This window comes from Mesoplodon densirostris, chromosome 11, assembly GCF_025265405.1.
Source record: "Mesoplodon densirostris isolate mMesDen1 chromosome 11, mMesDen1 primary haplotype, whole genome shotgun sequence".
NCBI classification, from domain to species: Eukaryota; Metazoa; Chordata; class Mammalia; order Artiodactyla; family Ziphiidae; genus Mesoplodon; species Mesoplodon densirostris.
Genome location: NC_082671.1, coordinates 81,578,075 through 81,600,477, shown reverse-complemented (window position 1 = coordinate 81,600,477; position 22,403 = coordinate 81,578,075). Strand labels below are relative to the sequence as shown.

At 42.0% G+C, this 22,403-nt stretch overlaps 1 protein-coding gene across 2 annotated transcripts in view; it reads left to right on the top strand.

Annotated features, from left to right (window-relative positions):
• Positions 1-4,470: 4,470 nt before the first annotated feature.
• The window catches only part of SLC17A8 (solute carrier family 17 member 8), a 51,470-nt gene continuing 33,537 nt past the window's right edge, over positions 4,471-22,403 (top strand). For both annotated transcript variants that reach the window (XM_060112974.1, XM_060112973.1), the window contains exon 1: positions 4,471-4,571. In XM_060112974.1, the coding sequence (XP_059968957.1) occupies positions 4,471-4,571 (101 nt within the window). The remainder of the gene's footprint in view (positions 4,572-22,403) is intronic.

Genomic DNA, 22,403 nt, shown 5'->3' with positions numbered 1-22,403 from the left:
CCTAGTGGTACTTCCATTATGTGCTCTAAGAGATTAGTAACCTAAAGTTATCTGGGGATTGAGGAATGGGTTAGAAGCTTCACCAAGGGATGTTTTCTATAGCAAGAGAGTATGTTTATCATATTTTATTTTGATTGTATTTGTTTCTGATGAATGAGTGAGCTTTTTGGAGACAAGTGAAGACATTTTGGTGGAGTGATTAGATTATGTGATTTCCTGGAGTCAGCATTCTCAGCCTTGAGGAGTTGTGGGTGGCAAGGTTGGTGGCCTGAAAATATCCTTTTAAGAGCACAGGGCTGGATAGGATTTTTTTGCAGAAACTGATAAACTGCCTCTGAGATTTGTATGGAAATACAAAAGACTTAGAATAGCCAAAACAATTTTAATAAAAGAACAAAGTTGGAGGACTTTCATTTCCCAATTTCAAAACTTACTCTATAAAGCTACAGTCAACAGAGTGTGATATTGGTAGAAGGATAGACATAAAGATCAATGGAACATAATTGAGAGTCCAGAAATAATTTTTTATATTTATGTTCCATTGATTTTTGACAAGGGTGCTAAGGCAATTCATTGGAGAAAGGATAGCCTTTCTAACAAATGGTGCTGGGACAACTGGATATCCACATGGAAAAAAGATGAACTTAGGGCTTCCCTAGTGGCACAGTGGTTAAGAATCCACCTGCCAATACAGGGGACACAGGTTCAACCCCTGGTCCAGGAAGATGCTACATGCTGCGGAGCAGCTAAGCCCGTGTGCCACAGCTGAAACCTGTGCGCTCTAGGACCCGAGTGCTGCAACTATTGAAGCCCGTGTGCCTAGAGCCCGTGCTCCGCAACAAGAGAAGCCACCGCAATGAGAAGCCCATGCAATGCAATGAAGAGTAGCCTCCACTCACCACAACTAGAAAAAGCCTGCGCACAGCAACGAAGACCCAACGCAGCAAAAAAAAAAAAAAAAAAAAAAAAAAAAAGATGAACTTAGACGTTTACCTTATACCATACATAAAAATGAACTCAAAATGGATCATAGACTTAAATGTCAGAGCTAAAACAATTAACTTTTAGAAAACAAAAAAATTGGAGAAAATCTTCAAGACCTCAGGTTAGGCAAAGATTTCTTACAAGACACAGTCTATGTAAGAACAAAAACATACATTGGACCTCACCCCATCAAAATTTAAAATGTTTGCACTTAAAAATATAGCATAAAGAAAATGAAAAGACAAACAGTAGACTGGGAGACAATATTTGCAAATCGTATTATCTGATAAAGAATTTGTATTGAGAATATACACTCATACACCTCATTAATAAGGCAAAAAACTCATTTTAAAAATGGACAAAATATTTGAATAGAAATTTTACCAAAAAAGATACACCAGTGACAAATAAGCACATGACAACATGGCCAATGCCATTAGTCATCAGAGAAATGCAAATTAAAACCACAATGAGATACCATTTTATACCCACTTAAATGGTTATACAAAAAAAAAAAGACAACAAATATTGGTGAGGATGTCAGAAATGGGAGTCCTCATATATGCTACTGGGATTGTAAAATAGTGCTGCCACTTTGGAAAATAATTTGGCCATTTCTTAAAAGTTTAAACATATACTTGCCATACAATCCACGAATTCCACTCCTAGGTATTTCCCCAAGAGAAATGAAAAGATTTGTCCACAGAAAGATTTGCACACAATTGTTCTTAACAATTTTATTCACAATAGCCAGAGATTGGAAGCAACCTAAATGTCCATCAATGGATAGACACAATGTGGTATGTCCATACAATAAAATATACCACAGAAAGCAGAAAAGGAGGCACAAACTACTGACACAAGTTGTGACATGGACAAACCTGAAAATCATCATATTAAATGGAAGAAGCTAGGGCTTCCCTGGTGGCGCAGTGGTTGAGAGTCCGCCTGCCGATGCAGGGGATACGGGTTCGTGCCCCGGTCTGGGAAGATCCCACATGCCGCGGAGAGGCTGGGCCCGTGAGCCATGGCCGCTGGGCCTGTGCGTCCGGAGCCTGTGCTCCGCAATGGGGGAGGCCACAACAGTGAGAGGCCCGCGTACAGCAAAAAAAAAAAAATAAATAAATAAATAAAAATAAATGGAAGAAGCTAGACACAAGAGACAATATATTGTATAGTATATAGTGTGTTGATGCCATTTATATGAAATGTCTAGTAAAGGCAAATCTAGAGAGAGAGAAAGATTGATGGTTGCCTGGGGCAGTGTGGGGTATGGGAGATGGGGACTAACGGTGAATATGAGGAATATTTTTGGGATGATAGAAATGTTCTACCTGCTTTGTGCTTTATGGTGATGCTTCTGCAACATGGTAAATTTACTAAAAATCATTGATTGTCCACTTGAAATGGGTGAGTTGTATGATATGCAAAATATACCTCAGTAAAGTCAGAGGAGGTAGTAAGGGGGGGGAGGTGGAAGAAAGGAGGAGGAGGAGAGAGAGAGACAGAGACAGAGAATGAGAATAGGACTGCATGGAGCCAGGCTGTTTGGATCTGAAATAGCAAGTCTAACCTCTCTTTGCCTCAGTTTCCTGTCAGTGAAGTTGGGGAAAATAACAATTGACTATCCACAAAGTAGTGTTGGAAAAATTGTGATAATATGTAAACAATGCTTAACACAAAGTTTGGACCATAAAGAGAGCTCAACAAGTATTAGCTGTAATAATAATAATTATTACTATTGGTGGTAGTATTTAACCTACTGAAGATCCAGCTCTGATTTATATCAACTAAATTCAAATCCTGGAGAAGGATTTGGACTACGACTGCAGAGGGCAGTGACTCATTTTGTGGAAATGACTCTGGGGGAATCTGAGAGTCTAAAGCACAGGATTTGTCAGTCACCTGCAGGCTCGGGGGTGGAGCACTGGAGCCTCACAGATGAAGGCTGTTTCTTCATGGCAGCATCATTTATGGAGGGGTCATCCTGCTGCCCATCAATGTGGGAGCAACATGTGCTATTTCTACTCCAGTCCAACAGTGATTTATGTTATACCACTACATGCCAGATCCTACTGGCTTGGAGGACAGGTGATTTGGGGGCACAGAGGAGGGATACCTAACCTTGTGTATGAGGGCTTCTAGAAGAAGTGATATCCCTGTGAGACTTCAGAATCTCTTGACATCGGGCTTCCCTGGTGGCGCAGTGGTTGGGAGTCCGCCTGCCGATGCAGGGTACGCGGGTTCATGCCCCGGTCCGGGAAGATCCCACATGCCACAGAGCGGCTGGGCCCGTGAGCCATGGCCGCTGAGCCTGCGCGTCTGGAGCCTGTGCTCCACAACGGGAGAGGCCACAACAGTGAGACGCCTGTGTACCGCAAAAAAAAAAAAAAAAAAGAATCCCTTGACATTTCCCAGATGAAGGGTGAGGAGACTTATCCAGACAGAGGCTACAGTCTGAGTAAACCTCAGAGGTGATAGGGAGCTTGCTGAATTCAGTGAAAAGCTGACATAAAGAGCAGAATGACAAGAAACAAGGCTGGAGTCCCACGGAGGGCCTTGTGTGCCATGATAAAGAATTTAGACTTATCCTGAGGATGAAGAGCACTAAGCAGGTTCTAGGACCTGCTCAGTCATCTTCAGTTCAGTGGTCCCAGTGGCACTTACACACCACACCTTGAGTGATCCTGCTCTGTTGATCAGGAGCAGATAAATGCCCTCCTAGAGGTCTGTGGCCTGGGTTCTGCATTTAGCCTCCTCAAGTTCAAGTGTTCCTCCAAGGACCACATCCATACTGGTGTCTCACAGAAAAAGTGTTTCACGGCTCCCTCGAGAGGCATAAGAGGCCATAATGGGGTCGCTGAGAGCCTGTCTTAGGGGCCAGACCTCAGAAAAGCAGAGGACTTGTGAATGTTTCACACACTTCGCCCTGGGTGCCTGCTCTGGCTGAGAGCGCATTAAAAGCCCCAGCGACCAAGGGGCAGGTATTGTCCTGGTTACTATGGCATCACCTTGGAAAGGATCACTCGGAAAGCCACAGCTGAGCCGAGTGAGCCAGGAGGGGAATGTGGTCTGAAGCAGCAGGAGGGGCTGGAGATAGGCTGCAGATGCTGTCGCTGGTCTCGGGACACCTCGTAGGCTGGAGCCCACTTTAGCTTCTCCAGCTGCAGCCCAGGGCAGGAGCCGGGCTGCGCTCAGCCTGAGAGTGGCTGCCTGAGACAGTACCACAGGCTGCTGCTGAGCTGGGAGCTGAGAGGGGCCGAGTTCCCAGTCACACACCACCTGGCCTCTCCTTTTTTTGGCAGGGGGTGTTGTCTCATCTTGAAAGATCTGGGCTGGGTTTCATCTTCTTTTTGATTTTAAGTAGTCACCTGTATGAGAACTGACTTCCTCGAGGAAAGCAGAGTGGTCCCCACGCTGGAAATGAGAAAGGATGACAATTTCCGAGACTGACTGTTGACGGCTTGGAGATAGCCCCTTTTCAAAATGCCTTTTAAAACATTTGATACCTTCAAAGAAAAAATTCTGAAACCTGGAAAGGAAGGAGTGAAGAATGCTGTGGGGGATTCACTGGGGATTTTACAAAGGTAAAGTGTGAATGCAAACTTTAGGTTTCTTTCTGAGTAGCTTCACGTTGCTGGTGTTTGAAAGAGTTTGCCTCATGTTTTTAAAGCCACATTTAAAAAAGGAGTGAGTGGGTCAGATTAAAGGGCTTCTGGAGCCCCTTCTCACTCCAACAGACTGTGCCTAGAGGAAAGGATGCATCAAAATGATAAGGTTGAATTAGGAAAACATCAAGACAAACATTCTGCTTATACAGTAGGATTAGCACTTATTGGAGATGGTAATATTGCATTATTGTGTGTTTGGCATTGAATTAGAAAAGATTTAGGGAGATAATATTTCATGTTAAGTCAATACTAATAACAAAATCAGGAACCACTTTATATGGTTATGCTCTGAGCTGAAATAATTTTTAAGAAGTTTTCACTTCATTTTTCACTATAAATGAAAATTAGGTATTTGCAAATTGTGTAGCTTGTAATATAAACTATATAAAGTGGTTCTTGATTGGGTAGTTTTCAAAGAGAAAGATAATTACACAATGGTGTGAAGAAAGTAACTTAAAAAATTAGTATTTAAAGCAGAAAATCTTACATGATTAAGTAGGAAAGTATTAAGTACTATCATTGAATTGAATGTGTTTGTCCAAACCAAAAAATAAATCTTTTTTTTAAAAGTAAAATATATTACCATTGGAAGAGAGTTTGCCGTAAATGAATGAAATGATGTGATATTTTAATTTGTGATTTTTAAAAGTAGACATAGTAAATGCCTTCCTAGGTCTTATAGGTGAATTAATAAGCAGTCCTTATGTGAAAGGTAAAATGACTCCTTTAATCTCTCTGACATAAATAAGTGTGAAAATATCCTTGATAAGTTTTTTATGATTATTTCTAATCCTGGTGAGTGAAAAATGCCACCTAGCATCTCCTTTTAACTTTTCTATCTATGTTTTCTCTTAAATTTAAAAACTAGCATTTGAAGGACTATTTCTAGGCACACTGAGATTCATTCCACTTCTTGTATTTTATAACACAGGGGCTCCTGTCAGTGTTAAATTTTCCATTGTATCACTCTTGATGAGCTTAGCAGGAGAAGTGGGTTGGGCACCTTATTATTTTGGTAATTAAAAACAAAAAACTTTCCATCAGAACTATACTGAATTATCATGTATAGATGAAAACCTACCTCAGTGACAGCAGGATAAACCAGCCAAACATAGGAAATGATTACAATAACCTATTCTTTTAAGAGTGTTTTATTCTTCCATTGAGCACTCCCAGGTAACATCTTACGGTGGTGTTCATTTGATTAAAAATGCAAAAGGAAGGCACAGTGGCTTAATTGGCATATTCAAGTGATGACAAAGGAATCAGACAAAGTCAGGGATAAAAACCACGACTTTGGATTAGTCACCGTTACAATCACCAAACTCTGTGCCTTAGTTTATAAAATACTCAACTAAAAGTACTTAGGAGTGTTCTTTTCCAACTTTGTTTTTTTTAATTTAATCACTTTTTTCAGTAAGGGACTTATCCTAAATGCTGGTTTTACTGTGTTTGATTGGATGATCCAAACTTGAAGATCCTTTTGTTTACCAGATTGGTTTACTTAGGGATATAACAAAATTAGTACTTTCCAAGTTGTGTGACCTCAACCCCAAATTAAGTTATGTGTCTAGGACTCTGAAGAGTTTCCTCAGAACTGCATCATGGAACAATAAAAAAGCAGCTAACCCAGTTCTGGAGATAGAGAATACACTAAATGAATGCTAGACACTATCATTGTTGTCATAATTGTAGAATGAATGTTTTTAGAATAAATAAAGCCAAACTCGCACCTCTTCTTTCACTGATCCCTAGAGAGACACGATTGGCAAAGGAAGGGGAAAAAAAGGCATTAATTGACCGTTGATCTAAGTTGATGGATCCTCAGCTCTAGTGATCTTTGAGCAGCGCTCCAGAATTAGGGCTCCTCCAGCAAAAACAGCTCTGCCACGCACTTGGTGTTAACCTCAAGTCTATAAGATAATTATATATAAAGTGCCTTGCCCAGAGCCTGGCATGTAATGGACATTCCCTCCCCTCATTGACTTTTACATAAAACCAGTTGACAGAATCCAATGTGAAAAAAAAAAAAAAAAAGGCCTTAAAGAACTGTTTTCTGTTTTGTAAGGGGCAGGAATATTGGGAAGTTAGAAATCCCGACTTTCTAACTTAGCAATCAGTACAAATCATAAATTTCTAATAATGTTTAAGGCTGAGATCATCATCTAGATGGTTTTTTAATCACGGAGTGTTCCTTTTGGTCAGGGGAGTGGCAAATGCACAGGAAAGCATCTGAAGTTTGCACATGGGGCTGATTAGAGCCAGGCATTATTAATCTTTCTGGAGAACAGTCATTGATAAGAAGCAGCTGAACAATTCATCAACTAAAGGTATAATAATATTTTTCAAATGTAGGAAGAAAAATGATGCATTCACTTATCGTCCAGTATTGGAACACATAGACAGCATTACATTTGGAAATTAATGTCCAAAAACTGATATACAGATTTTTTTTCAACTTAGATGATGATATGAGTACCCTCTAATTGCTTATGTGTAATAAATGATAATAATAAACACTTAGTATGTTCCAGGTATCGTAAAATTATTTAATTCTATTAACAATCCTGTGAGGTAGGGCCGATTATAATCACGGTTTTACAGATGAGAAAACTGAGGCACAGAGAGGTTAAGTAAATTGCCCACAGCTTATAAGTGGCAGAGCTGGGTCTCAGACCAGACATTTCTGCCCACCATTCTTAATCATTACACTATGCTGCACTCTAATCAACTGTCCGCTCTTCCCACTTGCTGTCTTGAAATTTAACCACTCACTTAGGCTTAGGGACTTACTTGGGCTGCAAAGTAGCCAGCAACCTCTGGATCTTCAGGCAAGCATGGGCTTTTATCCTAATTAGTTATAGTATGGAAGGCTTTCCAAGGGAGACTGAACGAGAGTCTGGTCTCCTTTTAAGTGTTCATATCTCCCCTTTAAAGTGATGGTACCAATCCCTGTATTGTGTACATCTTCAGCATTCAGTGACTGTGTATTGAATGTATGTACCAGCCATGCACTGTCTGCTCCATAGACAAAGGCTAGTCTGTGAGACCAGGCTCTGAGATCAGGTGATCCTGGATTCCAATTGCCATGACATCATTTACTTTCTGCCTGCACAACCTCAGGCAACTTGCTCCCATGGTTGCTGTCAGGGTGATTCTATGAAAACAGATAGCATCTCTCCCCTGCTCACCACTAATGCCTCCCCCCCACACCCAGTTTCCCACCTCACTCAGAGTGAAAGCCAGTGTCCTTTCAATGGCCTTCAAGGTCCTACATGATCTGTAGGACTTTGAAAAATCTGACTTCAACTCTAACCTTCACTGCCTGCCTCACCCCACTCCAGCCACACTCTGCACTCTTACTGGAGCTCCCTGGACCCATTCCTGTGCCAGCTTTTGTTTTTTCCTTTGAATTAATTTTTACAGGAGTATAGTTGCTTTACAGTGTTGTGTTAGTTTATACTATACAGTGAAGTGAATCAGCTATACGTATATATATATATCCCCTCTTTTTTGGATTTCCTTCCCATTTAGGTCACCATATAGCATAGAGTAGAATTCCCTGTGCTTTACAGTAGGTTCTCATTAGTTACCTATTTTATACATAGCATCAATAATGTGTATATGTCAATCCCAATTTATGCCACACCCCCTTCCCCCTTGGTATCCATACATTTGTTCTCTATGTCTGTGTCTCTATTTCTGCTTTGCAAAGAAGATCATCCATACCATTTTTCTAGATTCTACATATGTGTGTTAATATACGATATTTGTTTTTCTCCTTATGACTTACTTCACTCGGTATGACAGTCTCTAGGTCCATCCACGTCTCTACAAATGACCCACTTTCGTTCCTTTTCATGGCTGAGTAATATTCCATTGTATATATGTATCACATCTTCTTTATCCATTCCTCTGTTGATGGACATTTAGTTTGCTTCCGTGACCTGGCTATTGTAAATAGTGCTTCAGTGAACATTGGGGTGCATGTGTCTGGATGTGATTTATTGAGGGAGAGCTCTTCCTGGAAAAATTGGGAGAGAGGGAGTAAAGCAGGATAGGAAAGGAGAAAACGAAGCAAAGATGTGATCTCAGGTAACGCAGAGGGGCCAGGTCACAGTGGAAAGCTCTGAGGCATAACTGGCACTGGGTTGTCCCTTTGAGCAAAGGGCCCAATCTTTTATGTCTCTGCATCAGTCAATCATTGACTGTGGGTACCCCGGCAGGGATGGAGGTTTATAATGGAGGCCATGTAGTGGTGGGCAGTTCTCCTACGAAGCGAGCAGTTGCAAGTGATTAGCAGCTGTAGAAGTGTGCTGGCTTGAGAAAAGGGACCTGGGCTGTGCACTCATTGCACCATACAGATCCACTTGCTTCTCACATTCAGTTCACTCCATCCAGGTACAGCTTCTCCAAGACCCTGTGGTCAGAATTCCTGAGGAAGCTTCAGGAGAAGAGTTGGTGGGATGCACTAGCTCTCTTTGCTCTGGCTGGTCCCCCTTCCCACTCGTTCTCGAGTCCCCTCACTTCTGTTAACTTGCCTTGTGGGTTGACCCAGTCCTCAATCCCTGAGGGGTCTAATGCCCTGGTTAACATACCCTTACCAGTTATGGTTGCTGTATTTGAGTTACACTGGACAAGGCAGTATCAGGAGATGTCTTCGTGGATGCCCTGAATGCCAAACATATGTCTTCTTGCTCCTGTGATGAAGCAACGGTCCTAACTCATCCTGAGGATCAGGATCAATTTCCCTTGCTACAGTGGTGACCCCTGGCCTTCCCTTTTGCTCTTGGTGTGAGGACCCCAACATGACTGGGCAGCAGTCATAGCCATATACTTAATGGGATCTTCATTGTATTCCCAAGTGGAAGAATTCTTCTTTGGGATTAGGACTTCTGGATCCACAGAGCCTAAAGTTGAAGAGATGAGGTAGCCCTCAAGTGGGTTACCGGGAATGATGGTGAGTGGGGCCACCCCTGCTTCTAACCCCTTGTTTCTCAGACCCATGTATTCTACCTGTTGGGAGCAGAGTACCATACAATAATTGTTGGTTTGTGGAATATGCTGCATCCAGAAGGGTAGCACCCTATCCTCACAGAGATTTATCTCTAAGCTGATGCCTCAGCTGCTTCTTTAAGAGGCTTCCTCAGCTCTGGCAGGTGGCCAGCTCCTGGAAGGTGCCGGGTATGTGGTAGAGCCAGTGGATCCCATTGTCATGTACCTCTGCTATACCTCCTTTGCCATAAATTGGCTTCCTTGGGTTCTTATTCACAGGGGGAATTCACTCATGGTCAAACTGAAAGGAGGAAGTCAAAGTCACTGATAGTCAAATCTACTTCAGAGATGTGCTCTGCTCAATTACTGAACCACAAGAAGCTCTCAACGTTATTTAAAAAATCATAGCGGCCCTAATCTCTGACCACAATGCACTGATTACTAGAAATGAATGCACAATTATATTTTTAAAGTCATCAACCTCCTCTCGGCATCTCTACTTTGTCTAAGCTTCTGAGAGCCACACTAAGAGCTCATTAGAATCATTTTCTTGGCCTTTGCCAGGATGTTACATCCTGTGTCATGGAGGAATGCCCCCTGCATTAGTTTCCTAGGGCTGCTGTAACAAAACACCACAAACGGGCCTCCCTGGTGGCGCAGTGGTTGAGAGTCCGCCTGCCGATGCAGGGGACACGGGTTCGTGCCCCGGTCTTGGAGGATCCCACGTGCCGCGGAGCAGCTGGGCCCGTGAGCCATGGCCGCTGAGCCTGCGCGTCCGGAGCCTGTGCTCCGCAATGGGAGGGGCCACAACAGTGAGAGGCCCGCGTACCGCAAAAAAAAAAAAAATCCATTCAAAACACCACAGACTTGGTGGCTTCAAGTTACTCTCTCAGAGTTCTGGAAGCCCAGACTCAAGCTGTCAGCAGGGCCACACTCTCTCTAAAGGCGCTGAAGGAGGATTCATCTTTGCCTCTTCCTTGCTTCTGGTGGTTGCTGGTGAATCCTTGGCCTTCCTCATCTTGTAGACACATCACTCCAGTCTCTGCCTCTGTGGTCAAATGGCCTTCTCCCCCTGGGTTTCTCTGTCTATGTGTTCAAAGCTCCCTCTTTTTATAGGGACACCAGTCATTGGATTAGGGTCTACAGTAATCCAGTGTGACCTTGTCCTAACTTGATTACATCTTCAAAGAACCCATTTCCAAGTAAGTCGGGTTCACAGGTATCAGAAGTTAGAACTTGAACTTATCCTTTGAGGGCAACATAATTCAACGTAACCTTCATATTGACAAACTCTCCCTTATCCAATTTTATTACCCCTACATCTCCCTCAGAGCCAGCACGTTCAGAATCCATTCCCAGGCATACTTTCCTGCTTCCTGCTGGTAAATGTTAGTCAGATCCTGCTTGTTTGTTGGTGTATAACCCCTCCCTCCATTGGCAGGCACACCCAATATTTGCCTAATCTTTCCCAGCCTGGGACTAGGTGCTAATTATTGGTCTGGTGGTCAGAAAGGGAGGTGGGAGCAGATCTTGAAGAGCATCAGTGTCATTTCATAAATCACCTGCCCTGAGGCTAGTTTTCAAGTAAAAGGAGGAGGGACATCTGTCTTCCAAAAAGAAGTGTGGCTGCGTCTGCAAGTCCAGAGGGTTCAGAGGAATCTAGGGCTTTAGATGTTCAAGTGCATCTACCCTTTAACCCAGCACTCAGGTATCCTAGCATCCCAAGTTCTTAGGGTCCCATTTCTTATCAGGATCTCAACTTGGGTGTAAGAGACCTCCCCAGCCTCAGAATTCTACCTTCTCTGAAGTTCTGCTATTTTTTTTTAAAACTAAGTTTTTGTTTTGGAATAATTTTAGATTCACAGGAAAGTTGCAAATATAGTACAGAGATTTTCTATTTACTCCTTACTTGGTTTCCTCTAATATTAACATCTTACATTATTATGGAACGGTTGTCAAAACTAAGACACCAACATTGGTACGTTACTAATTCAACTCCAACACTTCATTAAAATTTCATTAGTTTTTCCATTAATGTCTTTTTTCCTGTTCCAGGATCCAATCCAGGATACCACATTGCTCTTGGTCATCATGTCTCCTCTGATCTGTGACTCTTTTTTAGCCTTTTCTTGTTTTTCGTGACTTGAACGGTTTTGAGGAATACTGGTTGGATATTTTGTTGAATGTTCCTCAGTTTGAGTTGTCTGATCTTTCTCTCATGATTAGACTAGGATTGTGAGTTTTTAGGAAGAACACTACAAAGGTGAAATGCTTTCTCATCACATCATATGGGGGAGGGGTACGTTGTATCAACATAACTTATCACTAGTGATGCTAACCTTGATTGCTTGCTTAAGGAAGTGTTTGCCAGGTTTCTTCTCTTTCCATACTCTATTCTTTGGAAGCAAGTCACTAAGTCCAGCCCACACCCAGAGGGGATTCTGCCATTTTTACAATGAAGTCTTGTGCCTGATCTTCAGTTATGTCTGCCCTCCAACTGCAGGAGATGAGGGTCTCTTTAAAGGCTGACAAGAGAGTGACAGATGCTCACTTTTTCTTTTAAATTGGTAATTGATTGCCCCAATCCTGTTACTTTCTTTCTTCAGAGCATCAGTGGCATTTAACAATAGCCACTCAACTCTGTGGAGAAATTGCTATTTCTCCTATACCTCCCAAGTACCAGAGATATTGCATGAACCACTGCATCCCCTTCCACCTGTATCCCAGCCCAGTTCACCACAGCTGAAAGTCTTAGCATTTGCACTGGTACCACATACTGGGAACTATCAACACTCACCTACCACCAGTGTTGGGGTCCTCACTCCCAACCAGTTAGTAAGTTATCAGACTCTAAGATCTCATTCTTAGGGTTTGCTTCTTAGAACGACATTCTCTTCAGGACTCCCCACCTCAGGGGTCTTTCCAAGCAGCAGGGCACAGGACCCTTCAGCTTTTAGACCCTTAACCTCTCTGTTCTAACCATCTCTTATCTTCTCCTAGTCTGGCAGTAGATTTCCTTATCTAGGGCTTATTTTCCCTTTCCCCAATTTCCCACAAATATCTTTACAATAACCGAGTCCTCTTCAAGGTTAGTGCTAGGACCATAGACTCAATACCTATAGAGTGAAGCAGGCCACATTGTATTTTATGACAAAGACACATTTTAGATGTCAACACAAAGAAATAGTCTCTACTTCCACAAAGAACTATGCGGTATCATTCAAAGTTCTTAGTTGCAGTCAAGAGAATCCACTCTAGCTTAGGTGGAATGAAATTTAGTAAAGCATACTAGTAAGCTTTCAGATTCCTTGGGAGGACCAGATCTGGACACTCTACCTTCAGTAAAAAGGCAACAGAGAACATATTATATCATATCACTAGAATGTTCTAGATAAAACAAAGCCACTACCAATGCTTGTCTCTAGGTACTAATTATGTTCCAGAATTCTGTCACAGAGTCACAGAGGAACCAGCTGCCTCCACCATTGCATGTGTCATCATTTGCATTGCCATTTCCCCTGCATACTGCGTCCTCCTCTTGTTACTTCCTTTGGCACCTAAATCTCACACACACACTTCTGATTTGGCAGAGTCCATGTCGTAGCTAACATCATAGCTACAAGAGAGCATAGGAAAAGTAGTTTTCTTTGCTGGTAAGGCAGAGCTCAAATATCAAGTGGCAGTTAGACATTGGGCAACCATAAGTGATGGTTGTCTACTTCTTATGATTGTTCATAGTCTAGTTTTTATTTTGCTGCTTCTGATAGAGATATGAGTACAAAACATGTTTTCCTTTCCTCTTTAAGGAAAGCAACAGTGCTAGTGTAATGTTAAATGCCAACTGAGCTCAGTGTTGGGGTGACAATAGATAGTGGTGGGGACTGTAGTTAAAAGGAGAGTCAATTATAGCCATGAGACAATGTGGACCTAATAATTCCAGACTTTCAGTTTTCAAAATAAGCCAGAAATCCAAGTGTTTTTCTTTGTTTGTTTGTTCATTTTTGGAGCAACCTCCTGACTTTTAAACTCTGGCAATTAATCCAAATTCTGGTGAAAAAAAACCCCCCAAACTCTATACATGCATCATACCATACAAAAAAACATGTCTATGGGCCAGATGTGGCCATTGGGCTGTTGCTTTATCACTGTAGCTTAGGGTTTTGCAATAAGCAAGCATAGAGTTTAAGTCTTTTTTCCCTGCTATCCATTTTCCCACCGGACCTCCAATCAGCCAAGAAGACTTGTCTTCCCTGTGGTGTACTCCAGGACTGGGGCACCCAATATGTCTGCCTGTGTGATCTCCCTTTTCCTCTGAGTCCCCTCCCTGGGTCACAGGTCTTGACTTCATCACTTCTCTTCCCTTCCTACTCGATCCTATGTGGATCTTTCTTTCAGCCTTGGTTGTATAGGAGTCTTTCTGCCAGTTTCCAGTGAGAATTGTTCCACATGTAGATGTATTTATGATGTGTTCATGGGATAAGGTGGGGGCGGGGGGCGAGTTCCACATCCTCCTGCTCCGCCATCTTTATCCCCTTCTTATCGTTCCCTGCTTGGGTAAGGAGCACTGACTCTCTGCTTTTATGAGGGGACAGGAAATGGTGAAATTCCAGGAGGAAAACAAAAACAACAGAGGTTAACGTCTCAAAATCTGTGAAACTGGGCTTCCCTGGTGGCGCAGTGGTTGAGAGTCCGCCTGCCGATGCAGGCGACGCGGGTTCGTGCCCTGGTCCGGGAAGATCCCACATGCCGCAGAGCGCCTGGGCCCGTGAGCCATGGCCGCTGAGCCTGCGCGTCCGGAGCCTGTTCTCCGCAACGGGAGAGGCCACAACAGTGAGAGGCCTGCGTACCGCAAAAAAAAAAAAAAAAAAAAAAAAAAAATCTGTGAAACTATGCTGGGTACTAGGGATACTTGGTTCCTGACTTTATGAGTTTATAGTCTACTGGAAGAGGCAAATGATATCTTAAAAAAATACACCAAAACAGGTACTGTGAGAGTATTGGCTGGGTGGGAGTTAACCAGGTACATTTTCTTGAGATCCTTTGGAATCTGGAGCACTGAAAGCCACACTGATGAGATCCTATTTCAAATCCTAACCTAGCTCTGGGAGTCAGACTTTCAGTCCCTCCTCCTTCCTTTGGAAGTTTCCATTTATTGATTATTTATCAAGTGCTTTATAAACTTTATCTTATTTAGTGCTCACAACAGTTCTATCATCCATTTATGGAACTGAGGCTCAGTTAGGCCAAGTAACTTGCTCAAGGTTACACAGCTAATAAATACCAGACTCAGCATTGGACCAGGACTGCCTGACTACAGAGCATGTTCTGTCTCTCTTTTTTTTTTTTTTTTTTTTTTTTTGCTGTACGCGGGCCTCTCACTGCTGTGGCCTCCCCCGCTGCGGAGCACAGGCTCCGGACACACAGGCTCCGCGGCCATGGCTCGCGGGCCCAGCCGCTCCGCGGCACGTGGGATCCTCCGGGATCGGGGCACGAACCCGCGTCCCCTGCATCGGCAGGCGGACTCTCAACCACTGCGCCACCATGGAAGCCCCGTGTCTCTTTTTTTTTAATTGATTTTTTTAATTAAATGAAAGATTCTTTAAATTCTACTGTGCTTTATAATTTTCAAAAGTTTCACACACATGGTTTCATATAATCCCATAATATCCCTTCTTTCCCTCTACCCCTATATTTCCCCTCCCCCTTTCCCTCTCCCCACTGGAACCACTAGTTTGTTCTCTATATCCGTGAGTCTGCTTCTTTTTTGTTTTATTCACTAGTTTGTTGTATTTTTTAGATTCCACATGTAAGTGATATCATACAGTATTTCTCTTAATCCCTCTTCAGTATTGCTTCTCTAGAACCTTTAAAAAACATCTATTTAGGTGATGCACTTAATATTTTTAAGGTGTTTTCTGATTAGTTCCTATGTAGGAGCAGGCTTGATATCAAATCTGGATTATGTTTTCACCTCACCCACTGCAACTGGGTGACTCCTGGGCAAGGTTTTTTGTTTGTTTGTTTTTTGAGTTTTGGTCTTCTGAGCTGTAAGAAGGGGATAAATCCTACTTCTCAAGATTGTTTTGAAGATCTCTCCCTCTCTCTCTCTTATGGGGTGCCTGCAGTGTAGAAGGTAGTCAACATCCTTCAACTTCCTTCCTTCTTCCAGTAGAGCGGCTCGATGATTGTGTGAAAAACAATCTAATGTAAATGTGAGCCTTTGGAAGGCAAATTAGAATACTGTATTAGTCTGCTCTGGTTGCCAAAACAAAGTACCACAGACTGGGTAGAAACTTATTTTCTCAGTTTTGGAAGCTGGAGCTCCAAAATCAAGGTGTTGGCAGGCTTGGTTTCCTCTGAGGCCTCTCCTCTTGGCTTGTAGATGGCTGCCTTCTTTCTGTGTCCTCACAGGACCTTTACTCTGGTGATGTGCTCTCCTGGTGTCTCTTTGTGTGTCCAGGTTTCCTCCTCCTGTAATGACACAAGTCATATTGGATTAGGGCCCACCCATATAGGCCCTTATTTAATGTTAATTACTTCTTTAAAGGCCCTTTCTCCACATTCTGAGGTGCTGGGGGTTAGGATTTAAGTAAATAAAGGGACTTCCCTCGTGGTCCAGTGGTTGAGACTTCACCTTCCAAGGCAGGGGTCCGGGTTTGATCCCTTGTCAGGGAACTAAGATCCCACATGCCTTGTGGCCAAAAAACCAAAACATAAAACAGAATCAATATTGTATCAAATTCAATAAAGACTTTAAAAATGGTTCACATCAAAAATAAATCTTCAAAAAAAAGAGTAAGTAAATAAACTTTTTTAAAGTCATAAAATGATCTTTAGTTCTACTCAATTTGTGCTCCATATATAGAACTCATTACCTGCAAAACAAAACCAAATCTCCATGATTACTGGAACATTTGAATTGGAAGTATAGTTCTGCAGGTACTTAAAGGCCAGTTAGCGTATCTTAAGCAGTTGTAATCCTGGGGCTCGATTGTTTACTGGACAGTTGTTTTTGTGAACCGTGGGCCTGTACTTGTCTAGTATATAAAGAGCTAGCAGCCCAGCCCACAGACTGCAGCTATCTCTATTTGGAGAAACAGCAACAATGAATGTCACCCTAGAAAGAATGAAGATTCTCTGATCTAAAAGACCAGCTGCAGGCAAACATCAATAGAAAACCAAATATAGGGCCTCCCTGGTGGCGCAGTGGTTGAGAGTCCGCCTGCCGATGCAGGGGATACGGGTTCGTGCCCCGGTCTGGGAGGATCCCATATGCCGCGGAGCGGCTGGGCCCGTGAGCCGTGGCCGCTGGGCCTGTGCATCCGGAGCCTGTGCTCCGCAACGGGAGAGGCCACAGCAGTGAGAGGCCCGCATACCGCAAAAAAAAAAAAAAAAAAAAAGAAAACCAAATATGATAAACAGCACGTATGCATGATTGAAGTCCTCTACTTCGTAAGAAGGGAGTTCCTTTTTCTCATTTATTCTTTTAATCCCAAACCCCTTTAAAAAAAATAGCTTGCCACTGGGCAGGGGTGAATAGATGCTTCCCTCTGTCTGTAAAAGCTGTAAGTCAGGAGTGATGCCCAAAATTGATCCCTCAGTTCCATGCAGTTGACTAGGGATTCGTGAGTCCAGGCACCATGATAAGCCCTAGGAATAAAGATGAGGAAGAAATGGCTCCTGCCCTCAACATGCTCACAATCTATTGGAGAGAACTTCATTCATTCATGTTCTCAAATCAACACATATTTACTCCACACCTACTGTGCTGAGGACAACAAATAACTACTCCATGTGATAAGTGTACTAATAGAGGAAAGTATAAAACACTTAGGCAGGATCAGGGATGGTGCAGTCCCTAACACTGAAGCAATACCTACTCGTTTACTGGTGGTAATATTTTCCTCTTGGTAGTTTAGGCTCATTTAATCTTAACAACAGCTCTGTGAGATAAATATTATATTCATTTTACAGATGAGGAAATGTGAGATTCAGCAAGGCCAAGCTACTTGCCCAAAGTCACACAGCTAGTATATATGTGGCAGAGCTGGCAATCAAACCTGGGTTAGCTGACTGCCACAAAGCCTGGTTTGTTCTATTAAGCAGGGTGAGGTAGTTCGGGATCTTCCTCTCTGAGCAACTTGGCTGTACAAGGAATGTCTCACCATTTTTCTGTTTTTAAAACAAATCAAATCTAACTCTGGTGGAAGTGAAGTTTCAGTTGAAATAGGGGTGCCCCTCCTGCCACACCCAGGATGTGCAAAGGAGTCACAAACAACTCTGGAACTTCCTCTAGTTGTTGACCCATGCTCATTCCTGGTCCCATGGTCACATGAAGCCTGGTGACTCAGCTGCCACTTCAGGCAAGAGAAACTGAAACTGAAGGAAATCTACTCCCATGCTGTGTGTCCTCCCTCTGGAAGCTCTTAGGACATCCCAGGTGGCACCATGCACTCAGAGGGTGCTTGTGTTGGTTCAGGTCCTCTAAGAAGCAGATGCTAAAACTGGAATAGGTGCACAAGAGATTTATTGAGGGAAAAGGGAAAGGAGCTATGGGAGCCTGGGAGAGCATTCTGACCACCACGCTATCTGCATAAGAGAGAGGGAAAGAAGAAAGTTTAGATAGGAAGAGTCTCAGACTCCACCACGGTACTAGGAAGTTTTGGCAAGGCCACTGGGGAGTCCTGCCTCTTGCAGGAAAGGGTCTGCCTTAAATCACTGCTGTGCTCCGTGCTTGCTGGAGAGCAGCCTGTGACAGTGTGGTCCTCGAGCCAAAGCCCTGGTGCACTCAGAGCACAGCAGCTGGGTCTGTCTTCAAGTAAGCTCCTCAAGACCCCACCATGCCTGAGAATGTTAGTCTGTATTACTTTTCATCCAAAGCATCTGCATGCATATAGAGAGATGCTAAGCTTGTGAATGGTAACAATTTTATTAATAGCAATAATACTGCTACTCACCATGTATTAGTAGAAAGCTCTTTCATGTACCAGGCACTGCACTAAATAATTTACATGCATCATATCATTTAATCATTAAAACAACCTCATGAGATAGCTATGATCGTTAGCCCATTTTAGAGATGGTGATTGTTATGAACTGAATTGTGTCCCCCCCAAATTTGTATGTTGAAGTCCTAATTCCTGGTACTTTTTTGTGTGTGTATGTTGGAAAACAGTTAATTTTTAATAAAGATAGGAAGGAATTACACTGAAGTATTGATACTTATCTCCATGTTATGCAATTATAGGCAGTTTTTCTGCTTCTTACTTTCAGATAAAACACAAAAGTATAAACTTATTTTTATAACCTGATAATTATTATAAAAAAGGAAAAAGTGAACAAGTTGAATAGTCAGCTTCTAAAGAGGAACTAGCTCATAAAACTTAAATGTTTAAACACACTACACAGTAAATAAGTTCTTACCATATATAGAAAAACATCAGCAGGTGAAATTTGTAGTATCCCAATAATTGCAGCCCCCAGCCTTCATCTAATCCCTGGTGAGGAACTATGTATTTGGAGATAGGGTCTTTAAAGAGGCAATTACATTAAAATGAGATAATTAGTTTGGACCCTAATCCATGTGACTGGTGTCCTTATAAGAAGAGGAAATTTGGACACAGAGGGACACAGATATACACAGAGGGAAGATGATGTGAAGATACAAGGAGAAGACAGACATCTACAAGCCAAGGAATGAAGCTTCAGAAGGAAGCTAGGCAATACCTTAATCTTGGACCTCTGGCCTCCAGAACAGTGAGAAAATAAAGTTTTGTTGTTTAAACCACTCAGTCTGTGGTACTTTGCTATGGCAGCTCTGGCAAACTAATACCAGAATATTGTGGCTTAAAGTGGTCAAGTAACTTAGAGCCAAAGTCACAAAACTGGCACATGGGTGAAACAGCGTTCAGCTTCTCTCATTCCAGAGCCCTTTCTCTTAAATATTCTCCTCTACTGGGTCATCCACGGTGACTGGGCTACAAAGTAAGAGACGACAAGGTGACTCAGGAAGATCACTGGGACAGAACACAGCCTGGTGAGCTGGGAAACTCACATGAAAGGGAACTTGGCTGGACAGGCAGGAGAAAGGCTTCACATCTTGCCCCTACCCTTTACTGGCTCTGTGGTCTTGGCCAATCCACTCTTGCTTTCTGAACTACAGTTATAATTTGTGTCAAATGGAAGCATTAGATTTCCTGTCTCACTGAGCTGTTCTAACCATAGAATAAGATCATTATATGAAAGTGTAGGGAGAGGAAAGGGCAGAGGGAAGGAACTGAATTTGCTTCATACAAATATTAGTGTAGTTGTTATATATTATCCATGTTTTAGTGAATATTAATATTATTATAATAATGTATCAATATTAGATCATCAGTTTTCCATGCTATTCAAATTATATATGTTCTGATGCCAGAAATTCATGATGACCACTGGGGCTGCCCATTATAAACAGTTTTATGATCCAAATAACTCTCAGACATCAATATAAATGGCAATAAATGGCATTAATGCTCAGCCCAGCAGAGTGGACTCATTGAATGGTTATGAGGATTAATGTAATAAAAATAGCTGGCATATATTGAGTTTTCACATGTGTCAAGTTCTGTTCTAAATGATCTAATATAATAATTCACTTATGGCAATCCTAAGAACAATCCCATGAAGAAGAAACTATTATTATAATTCTCAGGTTACAGATGAGAAAACTGAAGCCCAGAGAGGTTAACTAGGCCAAAGTCACACAGCTAAGTAAAAAGAAGAGTAAAATTTAAAACTAAGGGACACTGGTTCCTAGGCTGGACATAGACTGGAGAAGAAATGCATCCAGGATGTCACCAAGTTTTTTGCCTGAGCAACCAAAGGAACAAACTTGTCATTACTTGGGATGGGAAAGACTTCAGGAATTAATTTCTTTTAGGGGAACTCAGTTTGGATATGTTAAGTTTTAGATGCTGATCGTGTGTCCAAGAAGATGTAAATAAGTCTAGATATGAAAATTGGGATCTGTCAGCATATGCATGGTATCTGTAGCCCAGAGGCAGAGTGAGGTGACCCAGAAAGTATAGATAGAAAACAAAAGAGATCTATGAACTGAGTCCTGGGTATCCAAGTGTTTACAGGTTGAGAAAGTAGGGAATCAGCTTAAGGGATAAAACAGAAGGAGTGGTCAGGGAATTAGGAGGAACACCAAGTCAGTGTGGTTTCTGTGAAGGAAACAAAGTAGTCAAGGAAGAAAGAGTAATCAGTAGTGTCAGGTGATGCTGATAGGCTGAATAGACGAGGACTGAAAATAGCCTTTGGGTTGAGCCACGTAGAGGGCATTGATGACCTTAAGAAGAACAGTTTTGGTGGACAGGTTGGGAGATACCTGGTTGGAGTGGGTCCAAGAGAGAATGGGGAAAAGGGAAGTGAAGACAGTGACTTCCAAGTTTTTTTTATAAAAGGAAGGTGAGAAATAGGGGAGTAGCTGAAAGAGAAAGTGTTTTTACTTCAAATTTTAATGTGGGACAAATAAGAGCATATTTGTAGACAATAAGAATGATCTAGTAGAGAGGAAAAATAATTGATTAAGTATGGGGGTAGGGATTTCCTTGAGTAGATGAGAGGCGATGAGATCTAGTGCCCAGAGAGAGAGGTTGGCCTTAGCTAGAAGCATGGACAATCATAGAAAAAAGGTAGAACAAATTAGCATAAATGCAGGTAGGTAGATAGGTACACAGGGAGCTTGCTGAAGTTCTCTTCTGATTACTTCCATATTCTTGCACATTTATTAAGCTACCACTCTGAGCTCACACACTGAAAATGAAAGCTCTTTTTCCTGTTTTACTATTGCTCTTCACCTTGATTTCAACAAAACCTACATCATCCAGCAATTATAGCTGCTTGTGTATGTGTCTTTCTTTCCAAACAGCCTAAGAACTGAAGAAGGGCAGAGACCATGTCCCCTTCTTTATTGTTCCCTAACACTCAGCACAGTGCCTGTCACACAGTAGGCACTCAATAAATATTTAATGAACTGAATTAAATCCAGTACATTTGCTTCTCTCTACATGTGCTTTAACCTCATTTGCTTGAGTCATAAAAAGCTACCAAGATGATCTCTTCTGTGAATTGGTGGGCAAATTATTTGTGTTTCAGTCTGGTCTGTATTAGCTATTAGTGAATATGAAACTCAGGAAAACGTATAAGCTTTGCTTATTTTTACAAAGACTTGGAACTTAATTGGGCATCCTCAGAAGGGTTACAATATGTGAGAGGATGCATACAGCTCCTTTTATAATTGACAGATTGTGTTCAGTTTGCCCAATTACTCTTTTCTTTAAAGAAGAGAGTAAATTTACTGTAATAGACATACCATAATCTGAATTTATAGAACTCAGTGAGAAATCCTACCATCTGGTCAAAAATTGTCAGAGAATCACCTCCTTAGAAGAACCACCTAAGGAAGAAAGGATACACAACCAGTTGGTTGTGTGCTGTGATAGAAAATGTGTCTCCCTACCTCCATCTAGTATTTTATTAAGACTTAGAAAAAGAGGAAGAAAGAAAAACATCTGCATTAATTTTCTACTGTATATCTTTTTAGCAAGCTTCAAGTGACATTAATATTAAGGTCAAACATAATAGTTAGCTGGGTCATGCAATGTGGATGAAGTCTATGGATACTCTTTCAGCAGGAAGTTCAGTAAACCATATATTTTTTTAAAATTTATTTGTTTTATTTATTTATTTTTGGCTGGGTTGGGTCTT